The sequence below is a fragment of the Macrotis lagotis genome, chromosome X (assembly GCF_037893015.1).
Source record: "Macrotis lagotis isolate mMagLag1 chromosome X, bilby.v1.9.chrom.fasta, whole genome shotgun sequence".
In the NCBI taxonomy this organism is placed as follows: Eukaryota; Metazoa; Chordata; class Mammalia; order Peramelemorphia; family Peramelidae; genus Macrotis; species Macrotis lagotis.
In genome coordinates, this window is record NC_133666.1 from 25,938,898 (window position 1) to 25,956,949 (window position 18,052).

Consider the following 18,052-nt stretch of genomic DNA (forward strand, 5'->3'; position numbering starts at 1 on the left):
GGAAGCCATAGTTTAGGGTCTCCAAAGAGAGACAGTTAAGATCTGCCAACACACGCAATGAGCTAGAAATGGAACGTGGGACCTCCTATCTGTACGGCACCAATAAGTTCAGGCATGACACCAAATGAAGAAAAACAATGTTTGTTTTATTATCTGAAAAATACAACTGGAAACAGTACTGATATCTCGTTTACAAGGTATTTTCTCAAAATACTCCTCATGTTCTTTGTAGACAAAAGCACACTATTTTAAGCCATTACTAAAGGGTGGGGATGCTTGATTTGGAAGAAAGCACCACATAAGAGGCCAGACCAATTTGTCTCTGGATGTTCAGCCCCAACCTGTCTCTATTAAACAACTAAGCAGAACTTCTTAGCCAGACCCTCAAATACAAACTGCAGGAGGTCCTGACAGCCTGGAGGGCACTCTCTCCGGGGCATAAGCTGCCCCTCAGTACAGAAACCTTGGTCCTTCTTTTGTGAAAGTACAATGAGCTAGTGATACTTGGAGCATCTCTTTGGAAACATTCAACAGGAAGTAAACACAATATTTGCAGCAGTGGGTGAGCTCTTGACTAACACACTGATGGCAGGAGGAAAGGTCTTACTGATTCTGTGAAAGGCTGGAGCAGAGAGGATATGAAAGGAAATTCCATTCCTGATGTTGTCATTTTTGTCTAGTTGGTAGAAAATTATATACGCCCACCTTTAGAAGCAGATTATTTACAAAATGATGCTGAAGACTGTGTAAACATGTCAGCCAGAGTAGGCTGCTGTTAATGCCAATACACTGAACCTTTTTAGGTGTTATGATTTTTTAAAATCTAGCTTTACTTGTAAATTCTGAAATAAACTACCTAGTAGAGAAGAAAGAATCACTTTGGAAAATTTGTCAACCTCTGGCTCAAACCAAGATGCAAATAAAAATAAAATAACCCAAAGAAACTCATGAACCATGGGTGATCTGTCTTCAAAAGATGGGCAAGCTTAAGCATCTCTACCAAATTTGGGCTCTCAGTGTGTGTGTGTGTGTGTGTGTGTGTGTGTGTGTGTGTGTGTGTGTGAGAGAGAGAGAGAGAGAGAGAGAGAGAGAGAGAGAGAGAGAGAGAGAGAGCCCTCCTGTAGCATTAGCTAGGGGAAAGATGATCTGGGTATTGAAGTTCTACCAATGGCTCCTTGTGAGAGGAGAAATGTTTATAGGATGATTTTGGAAAAACATATCACATACAAACTGTCAAAACATTTCCAGTAACAGGTGCTTAAAAACAAAAGAAAACGCCAAGGCTTAAGAACAGTAGTATATAGACACAGTAGATGCCCCAAGTGATTGTTTTTTGAGCATCTGAAGGTTTTCATTTGGAAAAACCAACCAACCAACTCACCAAGGGAGAGAAATGGCCACACTTAAGGTTGGAGCCAGTCTGTCTAGGGCCTTTAGCAGAAGGTGCTGTGCTATCTATAATCCACACTTATTATAATAGATTTCATAAAGGGAGCTACAAGGTTAAAGCCATTTTCTAACATGACAGTCACAAAGAAAGAACAACCCCCCCCCCCAACAAACTTCCAAAATGTAAACAAATGAAAACAACACAGATTTTTTTTTAAATCCCTTCCCAGGTTAAGATAATACTCACCCCTCCCCCACCCTCCCCCCAAGATCTTGATTAATGAAAGGGAACAAGATTAAGTCATCTTGAGACCATCAAAACCACAGAATTTCCATCTTTTCTCCAGGCTGGCTCCAACTCCTGTCATCTCCTGCTTAAAGGTGCATTGCAGGCGGCTCATGAGAGTTTCCACTTCGCTGGTGCAAATCTGCAGGCAAGAAAACAGTATCACTGGAAGGAAGCCAACTCTGCTTCTGGGTAAGTAAAGCTCATTGACATCACTTTGGGGCTGACATTTCCAAGCTGGAAGGGACCTCTGGGACCATAGCTGACCTGAAACTCCCTCAGGAATAAGCCCACTCAAACCATAAGCAGCTTTCCAGTTGTGCCCTCGATGATGGAGAGCCCATTGTACATCTGGACAGTTCAGTGATTGCAAAGTGCTCCTGTTTCTATGCTTTGGTTCTGAGCTGAGCCTTGTTAAAATGCCGATAGTACTTTAAGCCATTACTGGCCATTTACACCCGACTTTGAATGGGAATCTGAAAAGAGATTTTAGTAGCAAGGAGAGAAGAGGAGACAGTGGCACCTGGGGAGCTGAAAAGAGGGTACCACTAAGTATAAAAAGGTACAAAGTTAACAGGCTAGGGCATTTCAAGAGAGGCTTTGCTCTTTGCAAATAAACTCCCAACACTCCAGGATGGGGGAGGGCCACAGGAAACATAGTGAGGTCTATTGATTTCTGCACAGATAACCCAACCAGAAAATACTTCCCCTGCCCCTGCAACATTAGTCTATGTCTACTGGGGTGACATTGCCGGGCACCCCCAATATCAAGGAACAAATGAAGAGATCTGAACTTCAAAAGGCTAATACTGAAACTAGCTTCCCATCTCTTGGCCAAGGAGATTGACTACTGGTGCAAAATGAAACATTTGTTGTCAGAAATAGCCAATACGTAGATTCTTTTTTTGGCTTAAGTATAATTTGTTGTTAAGGGTAAAGTTTTGGGGGCAGCTAGGTGGCGCAGTGGATAGAGCACCGCCCCGGAGTCAGGAGTACCTGGGTTCAAATGCGATCACAGACATTTTGCCTTGGGCAAGCCACTTAACCCCATTTGCCTTGCAGAAATCTAAAATAAATAAATGAATGAATGAATACAATTTAAACATTTAAAAAAGCGAGATTTCTTTGGAGAGTGAGTTGGTGAGTAGTGACAGAGATGCAAAAAAAATGACACACACAGAGAACAGAGCAAGTTCAGAAAGCGACAAGCAGGGCAGGTTTTTTTTACTACAATGTTAAATTTAATATATACTTAAATACTCTCCAACTGTTTGTACAAAGGTATATAGTTCTCTATATGACCTTTGTTTTGCTCTTCTTTGGTCACTGAAATTTTTTTTGTTGGTTGATGCTGAAGTTCATAAAAAAGAAAAAAACTTTTTTTTAAAAAAGAAGAGGAAAAAAAAAAAGAAATGGTAAGAGACCTTACTTCCACCTGGGCCAGTAAGAAAATAAAGTGATGGAAATGGATTAAAGTGAAGGACAGTCTCTATGGGGCCCATGTCTGCCACTATTGCTTCTGGGATCTACATACTGCAGGGGCACCTATCATAAGACCCCTCCTTCCACTGAACAGATTTGAAAGAGAGTAAGACTGGGAGTCAGAAGATCTGCATTTGAATCCCAACTTTGCTCCTTAATACTTGTTGGTGTCCTATTTGGGCTTTAAGAGATGGGAGTTGGAGGGTTTGTCCTTTTCTTTTTTTTAGGTTTTTGTAAGGCAGTGGGGTTAAGTGGTTTGCCCAAGGCCACACAGTTACGTACTTACTCACAGCTAGGTAATTACTAAGTGTCTGAGGCTGGATTTGAACTCAGGTACTCCTGACTCCAGGCACTGTGCCACCTAGCCACCCTATCTGTCATTTTTTTTTTAGATTTTGCAAGGCAATGGGGTTAAGTGACTTGCCCAAGGCCACACAGCTAGGTAATTGTGTCTGAGACCAGATTTGAACCCAGGTACTCCTGACTCCAAGTCTGGTGCTCTATCTACTGCGCCACTTAGCCACCCTGTCCTTCATTTTCTAAGAAGACCATAACACCAGAGGGGGCAATGCTATGACAAGAACATGAAATGGATTTGAGTGAGGGGATGCTGTGCTATGTCACAGCCTCACTTTCTCCTCTGCAGCCATCTGGGTCCAGTGGCACAGTGGCTAGAGCACTGGTCTTGGAGTCAAGAGAACAGGAGTTGGAATCCAATCTCACACCCTTGCCATTTCCTAGCTGTGTGACCTTGGGCGAGTCACTTCACCCTGATTGCCTCACATCCAGGGTCATTTCTAGTCATCCTGACTCCTATCTGGCCACTGGACCCAGATGGCTCCAGAGGAGAAAGTAAGGCTGGGGATTTAGCACAGCCCCCCCTCACTCTAATCCAGTCCATGTGCTTGTCATGGCATCACCTCCCTGCTGTCATAGTCTTCTTTGAAAATGAAGGACAAACATTCATTCATACTCTGTGCCACTTAAGTCACTTAACTATAGTGCTCTAGGAATCTCTCAGGGTTGCAAGGAAGATGCCAACTTACACTGGTGGAAGGACATTCCTCAACTGAGAGTTCACTAAGTCAGTAAGATCACAGGTCCAACCCTCTCCTAAAAAACAGTCATTTTGCCCAGATAAGCACCTTGGGGCAGAGAGGAAGGATGCTAGGATTCACAAAGCCCTCAAGATATACAATTCTAGCCTAGAGCTAGAAGGGGTCTCAGGCCACTGAATCCAACTCCCTGGTCTTACCAATGAGAACACTAAGGCCAGGCACAATGAAGTGATTTACCCAAGGCCACATGGCTTGGAAGTGTCAGAAGCAGAATTTAAGTCTAGGCTGCCTTTAGTGGCACCTCTCTTCCTTTGACAGTAGAGGAAATTGAGGCCTGGAGAGGGCCTTCTTAAGATCACATAGCAGATTTGAACCTAGGTTTTTGGACTCCAAATCCAGAGATTCTAAGATTTCTATATCATGTTGTCTCTTAATCGTGCTACAGATCACGAAATATGTAACAATCAAAAAAGTCAATTGTTGATTATTTGAAGACAGTCTGTTCAATTTGTAGCCCACGTCGGCCATCGATTTCAGACTTAATCAAGAAGCAAGGCTCCGGTTTGGAATGTGCATTTTGTTAGCAAGAACTCCCATTTCTTACATTTTCAAATGTTTAAAATGCAATTGCCCGATGAGGAATACAGGACAGTTATGATCCTCATTTCACAGAGGAGGAAACTGAGGCTCCAAAAGGGGAGGTGGAAGTGTGCAATGTACCCATTCTTACATGGGTGGCAGGGTCACTTGGAGGCTGAATTTCTTTCTATTACAGCTCACTACTCTAATAGTTTTATATTTTTAGTATTTTATTTTTCTCCAGTTACATGTTAAAAGCAATTTTCAACATTCATTTTTAAAACTCTGAATTCCAAATTCTCTCCCTCATTGAGAAGGTAAGCCAATCAATATAGGCTGTAGTCATGGCTATTTTCATAATAGTCATATGGTAGGCAAAACATGGAACAAAAATAATCCCCAAAACAAAGCAATAAAATTATGTTTTAATGTGTATTCAGATATCATCAGCTCTTTCTCTGGGAACAGAGAGCATTCTTTATCATAAATCCTTCAGAGTTATTTTGGATCACAGCATTGCTGAGAAAAGGTAAATCATTCACAGCTGATCATCTTATAATATTGTTACTTTGGGTTTTGTTTGTTTGTTTGTTTTAGTTTTTGCAAGGCAATGGGGTTAAGTGTCTCCCCCAAGGCCACACAGCTAGGTAATTATTAAGTGTCTGAGACTGGATTTGAACCCAGGTCCTCCTGACTCCAGGGCTGGTGCTCTAACCACTGCGTAACCTCACCACCCCAATATTGTTACTTTGTACACGGTACATTTCACTTTGCATCAGCTCATGTAAGTCTTTCCAGGTTTTTCTGAGTGAAACCTGCTCATCATTTCTTATAGCTGACTGGCATTACATCATAATCATAAAACACAGTTTGTTCAGTCATTTCCCAACTGAGAGGTAGCCCTTCAATTTTCAATTTCTTGCCCCTTGAAAAGAGCTGCTATAAACATCCTTGTCCATATAGGTCCCTTTCCTTCCCATTTTTATCTCTTTTTGGATGTAGAGCTAATAGTGGCATTGCTAGGTGGTAGCATTGTTTTACTGCCCTTTGGGCAGAGTTCCAGAGTTTGGTTGAATCATTTCACAATTCTACTAATAATGCATTAATACCTCACTTTTTTCCCCTGTACATTCCCTCTAACATTTGTCATTTTCTGTCCTATTACTAATGGTATGAGGTAGTCACTATCTCTAATATTAATGGCGTGACAGCAGTTCTGAATTGTAGTTAGGGATATGATCATCATTTTAGAGCTGGAAGAGAATTAAGAGGGTATTGAGCCCCCTCATTTTACAACTGAGAAAACTGAGGCAGACAGACATTCCGTGACTTGCCCAGGGTCCCACAGCTAACAAGGCAGCATTTGAACTTCCATCTTCCTGATTTCAAGCTGAGTGCTCTGTGTCCTGAGCTCTGTAGCCATCATTTCCAACATTGTGCTAGAGGAAAACTGACTGGTGCCAGAACAGTCAGGAAGACAAGGTGGCTGACTGGTGGTGGAGGCAGCTACTATTGGTTTTTATGAGGACCGGAGCCTTGCTCCCAACTCTGAGGCAGCAGGGACAACAAGGAACAGACAGACCTCAAGATGGAGTTTAGGCTGGTCTATAACACTGCTGCGGCAGAGATTTAGGTGTTGACAGCAAAGAGAACAAGAGATCCCAGTGAAATCTCCTAGTCCCAGACAAGTGTGTCTCTGGGGAGTCTGGCTGACTACGGGCTTTTCTTGTTTGTCTGTGGAACCTTGTGCAAGATGTATTGATGCAGGTGTCTTGTGTCTGCAAAATGATCTGACAACTTGAGCATGGAAAACACCAAAGGATTTGGGCAATGATGACTATATCCCAAGGTCAGGGACAGCTGGAGCCTTGACTCTACCTTCCATACCAGAGGTTGTAGGATCCAGATAATCTGGTTATTCTATTAACTAATCAAGCATTTGATTCCTCTGCCTCCCACCTCCCACTGCCTCTCAGTAAATAAAAATAAAAACAGAAACAGAAACAACAATTGTAACAAATATTGCACTCAAGTGCAATTGCTTCCTATATTGGCCATGTCCTCTAATGCATGGGTCATTCTGCATCTTGAGGTCATCATCTCTCTGGCTGGGGGGGGGCATTTTTGATCTATGGTTCTCTGGAATCAAGGTCAGTCATTGCACTGATTAAAGTTCTAAAGGTTTTCAAATTTGTTCATTTTTAAAATGATGTTATTGTCTCGATTGTTTTCCTGGTTCTGTTCATTTAGTTTTTCATAAATCCCAAACTCCAGCTACACCTGGGTTACAGACTCAATTACTGATTAAAAACTGCTGAGAACATTGGAAAGCAATCTGGCAGAAATTGCTGTTGTTCAGTCATTTTTCTGTTTTGTCTAACTCTCTGTGACCCCATTTGGAATTTTCTTGGCAAAGATACTGGAGTGGTTGGTCATTTCCTTCTCCAGCTCATTTACAAATGAAGAAACTGAGGCAAGCAAGGTTAAGTGACTTTGCCCAGGGTCACAAGCTAGTGTTTGATGCTGGATTTGAACTCAGGACTTCCTGACTCCAGGTCTAGAGTTCTATCCACTGCAACACCACCTAGCTGCCCCATCTGGCAGAAATTAGGCTTAGAATTAACATCGGATATCATAAGCTCCAATTTGGTTCTATGACATAGAGATAAATGGCGACATTATAAACAAAGTACAGAAGCAAGGAAGAAATTACCTTTGGGATCTATGGAGAGCAGAAGAAGTCATGACCAAATAAGGGAGAAAGAGGATCACCAAAGATTAAATGGAACATTTTGGTTACACATCACTGACAATAGGCTTAGAAAGAATCCAACATAGCCTCCTTGTACCATCCCAGTTTATTCCCCTCCCATAAATACCTTAGTATCAAGACGTTGTAGATAAGAGCAAATGTATTCAATACTTGCTCCAAATGGGTGCACATGAAGAAATGTGGATATTATGCCTACAGAGAAAATACAATAGGGCTTAATCTTGAGATAGCTTGTAAATTTACAAGTTATGACTCAGTATTTGTGAAAAGCCTGTCCACACTGGGAGTTCCCATACTGAGAAAATCATAGGTCTAGATCAAAAAATTCAAACAGAAAGTTGATGTTTTAGGAGCCATTTCCGCACCACTCAGAAAATGTAAAAATGATAAGATTGTAGATTTTGGCATGAGTTCACGTTAAGAATGATTTTCACATTTCATCTACATGTTCTGTAGATTACAGTCTCCATCTTCAAGGGCCATGCATAATATCTTTTTTTTTTTGAAGTTCCAGAGACCTAAGGTAGGTGACTAGGCACCACAATTTAGATACAACAAAAATGTAGTCTGGTGATTTTTAAAAGATTGTGTACATTTTGAAATGTGTGATATTTTCATGTTGACAGCAATGCACTCCTTTAGGAGTTTAGAAATAACTGAGCTCAACACCTAGTTTCAAAGAATAATTGATGAAAACAGGAAACCACCAGATGGTATGCATTACTAATAACATCCATCTGCGAGCCACTAATGTAACTAATTTCTCCTCCTACTCAAACTGAATTTGTCTTACATTATTTTCATATTATGAAATACAAAGTTTATTTCAGGGTATATTTGTGATGACTTGCCCTAGGCACAGAAATGGCTAGCGACAGCTCTGTAGGGTTTAAATTCCACATTCTACCTGAGTAGCCTAATTCTTCTCTAGGGGAAATTGTGCAGGTTCTACTCTGAAAGAGAGCACCATGAGTATGAGCAAAGGACTGTGTTCTCTGATGTGCCAAAGTGATAGACAATTTTGTGGTGAATATGCTGTATCTTGTCCAAAATTATATGCTCTTAGCATGGCTCCAGGCTGACTGGTAGGAGCAGATTGTCCAGGTTATTTCTAACCCCCAACATGGCATCAGTCAGATGATTAGTACAAGTACCTCGATACCTGAATCTGTTCTTCCTTTCCTGAACATTTGTTCACACACCATGAGACTGTCGTTGTATCAACTGTACCAGGGACTCTATTCAGTCTAGGGTTTTTATCTATTCTGTAAAGTGCCCCCCCCAACCAAACCAAATAAAGCACTCTGCTTCATTCCTCCTAAATATATTCACAATGAGCAATTACATTATTATATTGTGTATATGTATATTTATGTGTGTGTGTGTGTGTGTGTGTGTGTGTGTGTGTGTGCACGCGCGCATGTGTATGATCCCTTGAACTTGGTGGTTCCTGGAGGGAAGAGCACTTAACCAAACCTGGTCTCTCTCCCAACGCCCATCTTGGTGCTCTGAGCACAGTCGGTATTAATCATGATTTGATGAACTGAATTGAATAATAACTTCCCAGTATATATCATCCAAATGTTGCTTGTTGACCATTTTTTCAATCATCATTGAGAAATACACTTAATGTGGTTGGACAAGTGACACGGAAACCAGGAAGATCTGAGTTCAAGCTCTGCTTCTGACAAGGTAGCTCTCGGCCCTGACCAAGCTAGATCTGTAGCTAATCTTCCTTTTGGAGGCAGACAAACCTGCCTTCAAATCCCTACTTGGCTCCTTGGCGCTTGACCTGTGAGACCATGGACAACTCATTTCAGCACCCCTCTGTAAGAGGAGGGGTTGAGTCAGCTTCCCATGATATGTACCAGGGTCTTTGGATACAGAGCAAATATAGTTTCTGGATTTGTAAATGGGGTTTTCTCACCTAGGAAAATGAAATCCCAGATGTAGTTCCTAATCCTATGGGATTCCCCCTCTTCCTCCTCCACTAACTCTGTGACCTTCACACTGGCAGAGGCTCCACCCTTACAGCCTCTTCTTCCATTTTATGAGTTCCTTTTTGAAACTTCCCTTTGAGAAATCACTCAGGCTGGTCATGCTCCCTTGAAAGCTGGCTCAACTCAGCTCTGCATACTCTTTTTCTCCCTTTCTATCAAGGGCATCTCCTCCCCCTCCCCTTGTTGAGGGAAGGGACTGGCTTTCTTTTCACCTGTATTTGTAACCCCAACCCTTCATACAACACTTGGGCCCTTGGTATTTGATAAAAAAAATGTGTTGTGCTTGATATCTGATAACAGGATTAATGGTGGCAGCAGGGAAAGAGGACTGACTCTGGAATCAGAGGATCTGAGTTCCAATGTATGATCTTGGCCAAGTCCTCTGAACTTTGGTATTCTCATCTGCAAAAGGGGGGAGGGTGGACTTCACGAGGAGGGGAGGAGGTCTTCAAGATCTATGAGTCTGCGTGTCAGTCAGTTCTTTTAGGAAGCTTGCAGAGAATAGATTAAGCTCATAGGACGGTCTAGGAGTCCACTGCAAGGTTGACCTAATTGGGGGTGCAAGTATCTAGAGTGGGAGGCCGGGGGGGGGGGTGGATGATCACGAGAGAACTTGCCCCGAGGTGGTGCCCCCCCCCCAGAATACAATCACAGGGTTTTTGTTAGACTTCCACAGTCAGTTAGTAATTCATTCTTAGAGTTGGGCCAATGGAACTCACAGTAGTTACTGTTAGCAGTAGGGAGAACTGAACTCAGAAAGAGCTAGCCATGGCATGAAAGAAGGAGACTTTATCGCCTAAATAAGAAAGGTTATTTCATGTTTTCCATGATTGCACTTATATAACCTCTATCAAATTGCTTTCTGTCGGAGGAAGAGGGAAGGGGAAGGAAGGAGGGAGGAAAAAAATCTATACTTAAAATTAAAAAAAAATGCTAAAAATTGTTTTTGCATACAATTGAAAAAAGTAAAATACTACTGAAAAAAGGAAGGCTATTTCAAATGAGGAATATTTCTAGTGGCTAGTAAAGGACCCAAAGGAGAGAAGATGGTGCTGCCCTCCTGGAGCTCCCAGTCTGGGGCCCTAGTTATTAAATAGTCCTGGCTTTCTTTTTCATCAGCCTGAGCCTGTCTTCTGTTTACCAAAATCCCTCCTGAGAAGCCTTCCCAGGCTGACTCCTCCCAAGTTTGCCCCTAAACCAGCTCTTCCTGACAGCTCTTTGTTTTTTTTGCCAATGGCCTTGAGAAGTTGGAAACGGAAATAAGTCATTTCCTTCCTCGAAACTGTCGAGACAGTGGCATCTATTTCTGTGAATACGCCTGAGCTTCACCAGAGTTGAAATGTTCCTTAATCAAATGACATAGGTATATTGCGTGTAATGGAGAGGGAGCAGATGGGGAGCTTGGCCCCCTGCGGATCAGCTACTCACTGAGAATAATTCCTTCCTGTGTCCCCTTGCATCTACACAAAGTGCTTTCCTCAAAACATCTCTGGGAGGTAGACAGTGTAAGTATTATTATCCTCATTTTACAGACAATGGAAACTGAGGCTTGGAGATGCTGTGACTGAGCACAAGTCTCCTGATTTCATGTTCAGCGACCTTAGTTTCTAAGGAGCTAGGCCATGAAGGATCCTCAGAAACCAACTGGTTCTTACCTCTGGACAGAGGGGATTAGAGCTTGGCCCCTGACTCCCTCAGTATTTTTTCTACCACTAATATTATCCACATCATCTAACAAATGTTCAGGAGTTGGTCTCTGTGGAGGACACTGCTAATTCAATTCAATTCAATATGGATAAAGTCCCTACTCTATACAAAGTTCTTTGTTTGGCCCTGGTGACACAAGGTCAAAAATGAGATAGTTCTTGCCTTCAAGGAAGTTACATACTATTGGGGGGCATGATATCAGGCGATATAACATGGGGGTGACAGATCATGCGTAGAGGTAAGGGAATATGAAGATGTTTCAAGAGGGAACACTAATAACTGTGGCAGGGGGAGGAGTGGAGGGTTGGTGAGGAGCAGCTTCACATAGGACATAGCAATTACAATGAGACTTGAGGGAAACTGATGGTCTCAGAGGTGGAGGTGAAGAGAGAGGGCAAACCAGGCAGGGATGACAGCCAAAGAAAAGGCAAAGGCATGGAGATGTAAAATGGCACTTTAAAGTAGAAGAGCCGGCAGGTCAATCTGGCTAGGCATCAGGGTGTGAGAAGGGGAATGATATGCATTGAGATGGAATGGTGAGTGGTACCCAACTTGCGAAGGGTTTGAAATACTAGCTTGATTTAATCCCAGAGGTAACAGGACCGGTTTTGAATAAGGGGATGACAAAGTCAGAAGTGTGTCTTGGGCATGTCAATTTGAAAGCTTGGGGAAGATGGATTAGAGAAGGTAGATCAAATAAGAGATATTGTCATGATCCAGAGGAGAAGGGAAAGAGAGAGATTCACGTGAGACATGTCATGGAGGCCAAATCATCATGACTTGGCCAATGGGAACTGAGGAAGAAGGAAAAATCAAGGATGACTGAGGCTGCAGACCTGAGTGACTAGTAGGATGGTGGTGCCCTCCACAGAAATGAAGGGGAGATGTGAGGCCTGCAAGCTGACAAAGGTGAGAAAGGAGCTCAGGGGAGCAAATGAGAGCTTCTAAAAGTTCCCTGCATAGAGAGCGTCGAACCCACGGGAGGTGCTGTGATTGCTGATGGAAAGGCTAGTAGGAGAAGCCTTGGGAGATGTCTGGGCTTAGACTATGCGAGGTGTTTAATGACACAGAGTGGAAGGAGCGGTTAGACAGGTTGGAGAACCAAGGCAGAAGTTGGGGGAAAGTGGGGAGTGGACGGTACCAAAAGATGAAGTAAGGTCAAAGTAGGATGAGAACCCCCAAAGATGATCAATTTTAGCAGTTAAGGGAATGATGGTAACTTTGGAAAAGTCATTTCAGTTAAGTAATGGGGCTGGATGTCAAAAGCTTGAGGGTTAAGGGTTGAGAGGAGAGAAAATGGAGACAATGAGCACAGACAGACCTTTGTAGGACAATAATGATAATAATAATAATGTTTGTCTTTCATTTTCGAATGACATCAGGGAGGTGATGCTATGACAAGCATATGAACTGAATTTGAGTGGGGGGGTGCTGTGCTGATTCACCTGTCTCACTTTCTCCTCCAGAGTCATCTGGGTCCAGTGGCCAGAAAGGTATGGATCAGGATGACTGGAGATGGCCCTGGATGGGAGACAATCAGGGTGAAATGACTTGTCCAAGGTCACACAGCTAGTAAGAGTCAAGTGCCTGAGACTGGATTCGAACTCCTGTCCTCCTGAATCCAAGGCCAGTGCTCTCTCTACTGTGCCATCTAGCTGCAGAGTTAAAGGGAGAAGAGATATGAGCTCATAGTCTGATGGGATGTCAGGGCCATGTCAAGGTTTCTTGTATTGGAGAAGTTATAATGTAATAATGTGAAGTGTGACCATGTTTACAGATGACAGATAAGGAGCCACTGGTGAGAGACTGAAGATAAGAGAAAAAGAGAAAATAATGGAACACCTTTCCCTTCCCCCCACCCCAGCTCTCAGAGCAAGTGGGAGGGGATGGGATCCGGAGCACAAGCAGAGACGTTGGCAAGGAGAAGGGTCATTTCTACCTCAGGTAACTCTGAGGAGAAACTGGGGGAGGACAGAATTGGGTTGAGAAGTATGGAGGAAGGGAGAAATAGCTCAAGATGAATGAGTAGTTTCTCCTTGTTCAATAAAGTAGGGGGGTCCAGGTCCTCTACTAAAAATAAAGGAGCTGGCAATGTCATGGGGGGGATTGAGGAGAGACAGTTTAGACCAACTACCATGGAGAGCATGACAAAGAGCTGCCACCTAAGGAAGAATAAAAGGTTTACCAAGAAAGGCAGTGAGGAAAGGCCCAGCTGAGATCTGAGAGTGAACTGGTAGTGAACCTTATCTGCAAGGTTGCATGGCTTTCTCCAGCAGCTCATGAATGTGGACAGAAAAGGCAAATGAGGAGGTGATCAGGATCAGTATGCCAAAGCATGCCTTGCAAAGAAACAAGAGGGCAAGGGCTTCAAAAGTAGAAAGTAGTGCACAGGTGAACTAATTTAAACATAAGAGCAAAACTGTGAAGGGAAGAAAGTGAGGGACAGTGAAAACAGGGAGAGGGGAAGAGACTGGAAGTACATTAAGGGCAAAGCACAGTTTAATGGGGAGTGAGGTGGAAGGAGGAATGTGATAATAGGGGACTACAATCAAGGAGAGGAATCTTAGGGTTCTGGCTCATGTAGGCAGCACAGTTGTGGGTGGCTGAGGTGGAGTAGAGATATGGCTGAAGGAAGTCAACAATGGCCAAATGGGATGCCCAAGAGTGGGTGGGGAGCACTGACATGTGTGCTGAAGTCTCCAAATAGAAAGGCAAGGGGTTGAGATATAGATGGAAGACTGAAACCTAAGTCTTGAGGTCCTGGAGGCTGGTGGATAACTGTGACAAGGAGCTGGACATTCTAACATAGATGAATGTGTGAACCCTCCAAGAACGATGGGCAGTGATGGCAGCAAAGGGAAGGACTGGAAATGGCCCAGCTTGCCACTCATTCTTCCAGGCTCAGTGTGTTTGGGGTGAGCATGAGAGAAAGAGCACCCAGTGCTAGAGAATGGCAGATCAGAGATAAGAGTATCTTCTGGAGAGAGCCAGGTTTTCATGAGCACAAGTAAAGTTTGTTAACAGTTAAAGCAAGGTTCCAGAAGGTATGATGGAATGAGAAGGGGCCTATAGAGGGTGGATGAGGATGAAGGTGTGGAGAAATGTCAGTAGCAGGGGGAAAGATGCTTCTAAAGTGCCACCAGGAGGGAGGGAGGGGAGTGGTCAGGGATCCCAATCCAAAAACTGAACTCAGAATCCAAGTGATACTGCAGTGACAGCTTCCATGGCTGAGAGCTCTGAACAGGTGAGCTGGGAGCATGGGTAGGGGGCACTGGCCCCAGGAATTGTGAACAAATACACCTTCCTGCCCTGCTATCCCTAATGATGTTTTGTATCTGTCACATCAGAGGCTCTTAATATAAGCTTATTTCCTTCCTCACATCACCCTGTAGGAGCTGGCCTTATGACTGAAGGATGGGAGGATTGGCATGAGGTAGCAAGAACTCAGGCCTGCCCCTCTCATGGCTGAAAAATATTTATTTGAGGAGCTTAAATGTGCTTGTTTCTTCCTTTCTCTTGTGTCTCTGACTCTTCCCTTTCCTACTGTGGCAATCTGTGTGTGTTGATGGCAGCCTTCAACATGCCATTTGCTAAACAGCCACTAACATGAAAGACCTATTATGTACTGAGAGAGGCCTGAACTGGGCAAAGGGCCTGCTTGTGTGGACATTTATACATATAATACAAATATTTTATATAAATATGCAATATATAAAATAATAAATAACAAAATATTATATAGCATAATAATTATTTTTTTTTGTGTGTGTATACACATTTTTTAAAAAATCATTTCTTTCTTTCTTTTGGTTCAGACCTGCCTGATATTTCATCAGTGTGAGTGACTCCCTTAGTGAGGTAATTCTCTCTTCCAATGGAGATAGGCCCCTGTTCTGCAGCATATGGCCTTGGGAGCAATGAGAGGTTCAGTAACATGCCCAGGGGCACACCAGCCAGGATGAGTCAGAGGTGGGGCCAGAACTCTGAGGCCAAGTCTCTGTTCACCATGCTTCCTCTTACTTTATAATATCATCATAAAACATATTCAGTAAATAGAGACGCTTTCAAAAGATTCATACTCAAGCTATTTTCCCTTTAGAAAGTACAGTGGGGCCAGCAAGGTATTCCAAATGGTCCCTAGTTATGTAAAGAGGCCCGCTTAAGCAGCAAATGAAACAATCTGACTTAAAAGGTCATTAGAAAATACTGTCCAAGTCATCATTTATTCATTCAACATGATACTCATCATTAGAAAGATGGCCACCAGGTAGGGATTGTGTTTTTTGGCCACAGCAACTAAAGAGGATCATGGACTAAGGTAGGGTGCATATCTGTGTGTGTGTATGCACACATGTGTATATATTATGCAAGCTCACGGTGGGAAGGGTGTGAGTGTGATGCTATCTGGATCCATGAAGGGAGCATCCACATTGAGGAAATCATTGATGCTTGAAGTATGCTATACTGTCTCTATATTCCTTGGTCTGCTTATCATACTGCTCTGGCATTGCTTTAATCAGCAATAAAGACTAACTTTTCATACCTCTGATCGATTCAGGACATACCCAGAAACATCCCAAGAACCATCCAATCAAAAGGTCAGCAGATTTGGCAGCTTTCAGCTGGACCATCTATCACCAGGGTCTGCCCTCTCCCTCCTCCTCATCAGGGTCTAGGCTTGCTCCCTAAGAAGGGTTATATTTCAACTTGACTATCTCTGTCTACACTCACCTTTGGGCCCAGTCTCTTGCACTTCAGAAGGAACTGAGGTGATTGTGTCTGAGATAGACACAGTCAAGGGCCCACCTGCACACTTAGGTTGGCATCATTCCTGCCTCACTGCCCTGCTTTACTGGGGGCAACTTTCTCAAGGACCCTCAGCCTCTGCCTCCACTGCTGGCTGAGTTCTGGTACAATTCACAAATACTTAGGACTGAGTGATTTGTTTGCTTTCGTTTAAGCCAAACAACCAGGCTTTGGAGCAGAGTGTTGGCTTCGTACTCAGAACTAGTTTGGAATCTCAATTTGGACACTTTCTAGCTGTGAGACCTTGAGCAAGTCCTTTCTGCTCTCTGAACCTTTAAAATGGGGAGAATCACCCTCACGTGTTCTCTCTCAAGTATCCTTTAAGGTGCCATAGCTCACCCTACCTTGCCCCCCACCCCCACCAAGGCTGCAGGATCCTCAAGCAATACTGAAACTCCCTCAGGCCTCCTGTGTTCCTCTGCTGTTTCTATCCTGTAAAGTTAATGGTACAGTTCTCTCTCTCTGTGTTAGCATCATTAATGGCACTCTCCTTGCCCCCTACTAACTTGTGAGCTCCCAGAGGGCCAGAGTTAAGGCTTATCTCAGTTTTGGCTCTTCCCCTCCCCGGGGCATGGTATTCAATGTCTGACCTTTATACAAGCCTTTGAAGTTTGGAAAGCACTTTGCACACACCATCTTCTCTGAAGCTCACTATTCAGATGAGTACCTACCCAACTTCCAATCAGAGAGGCATCAGAGAAGTTATCATTCCCATTTTACATATAAGGAAACTGAGGCTTAAAGGTTAAGTAACCTGCCCCTGCCATATAGCTAATGAGATCAGAGAATTTGAAACCAGTTCTTTTGAACTCCAAGTCCAGTCTCCTATCCACTATGTATACCATGATTCCTCTTATCATACTCTTGGTTCTTAGGGATTGCTGTGTCTTCCCTGCTCTCTGGTGTAGATGAGTAGGCGCCATCTTTCTTACCCACTAAGAGTGCCTCTCTCTCTGATTTGACAGGGGTGCTAGTTGGGGTCTTTTCCAGTGGGTCGTTCTCTTGGTTGGACACACAGATCCTGGAAACTCTGCACTCCTGGGGAAAGAAATAAAGTCTTTTTAGGTTAATTCACTTGAAAGGACACAGTTGGTTTCAATGAAGAAAACATCAGTTCTGTTCTAACTGTAAGACAGCACAGTCTAGTAGGGAAAATGTTGGATTTAGGGTCAGATGGGCCCTGGTTTCAAGTCCTAGTTCTGTCATTTTTTTTTTTTTTGCTATAAGATCATGAGCAATCCGCTTAATTTCTCCAGGCCTCAGTTTCTCCACCAGTAAGATGGCATTAACAATAACTCTAGTAACTTTCTGGGCTTTCTGTGAATAGGTACTTTATGGCAAGAGGTGCAGAGTAGTCTATCACACTTGGAGAGCCTTCTGATTACTTGGGCAGAAGAACCTTATCTATCAAATTGGAATCTAGTTGGCTTTTTGAAAATTACCCAGTTTGGTTGTAGGGGTTGAGAGCCAATTCACCAGAAGACAAGGAGCTTACTTTCCTGATAGTAAAAATATTGGTTTGGGTTCCTGAATGCTATGGAACTCCCTGCAGAGTGACTCAAGCCAAATTCATGGCTTTTCTATTAAATTAAAATCACTGGTGGGCTTAACAAGATGGCATTTTGCTTTCTAACCTACTGGTGTCCAACTGAGCTATTGAACCAAAAGCAGACCTCCTGTGGTAGGCCCCTTGGTGATAAACAGTTGGGCCTCCTCAACTTTGGGTGAAAATAATGGAAAGAAACTTACTGAGATGCTTACTTTACAACAAACTGAAGGTCTTTCTCTGTACTCTTCATTTTTCATTCTCTGTTATTATCAGTTAAAGGATGGGGAATGCTTACATGTGGGCACAGTTTGGCAAGTTTTCTCTAGACAATCTGACTTTTCAGGCTTTACAAAACTTGTGCCTAGAGCCCAACCAACAGCATGAGGAGCCATGGCCTTGCCCGCATTGTGCCCATGCTGTGCC

General features: G+C 43.2%; 1 protein-coding gene across 9 annotated transcripts in view; it reads right to left on the bottom strand.

Moving 5' to 3' along the window:
• Positions 1-1,653: 1,653 nt before the first annotated feature.
• Positions 1,654-18,052, bottom strand: part of ENOX2 (ecto-NOX disulfide-thiol exchanger 2) — a 325,754-nt gene continuing 309,355 nt past the window's right edge. For 8 of the 9 annotated variants that reach the window (XM_074208135.1, XM_074208139.1, XM_074208137.1 and 5 more), the window contains 3 exons: positions 17,013-17,118; positions 7,674-7,759; positions 1,654-1,817 (listed from right to left, as the gene is read on the bottom strand). In XM_074208135.1, coding sequence (XP_074064236.1) covers positions 1,686-1,817; positions 7,674-7,759; positions 17,013-17,118 — 324 coding nt within the window. In that variant the 3' untranslated portion in view covers positions 1,654-1,685. The remainder of the gene's footprint in view (positions 1,818-7,673; positions 7,760-17,012; positions 17,119-18,052) is intronic. The other variant, XM_074208136.1, reaches the window with a different exon arrangement.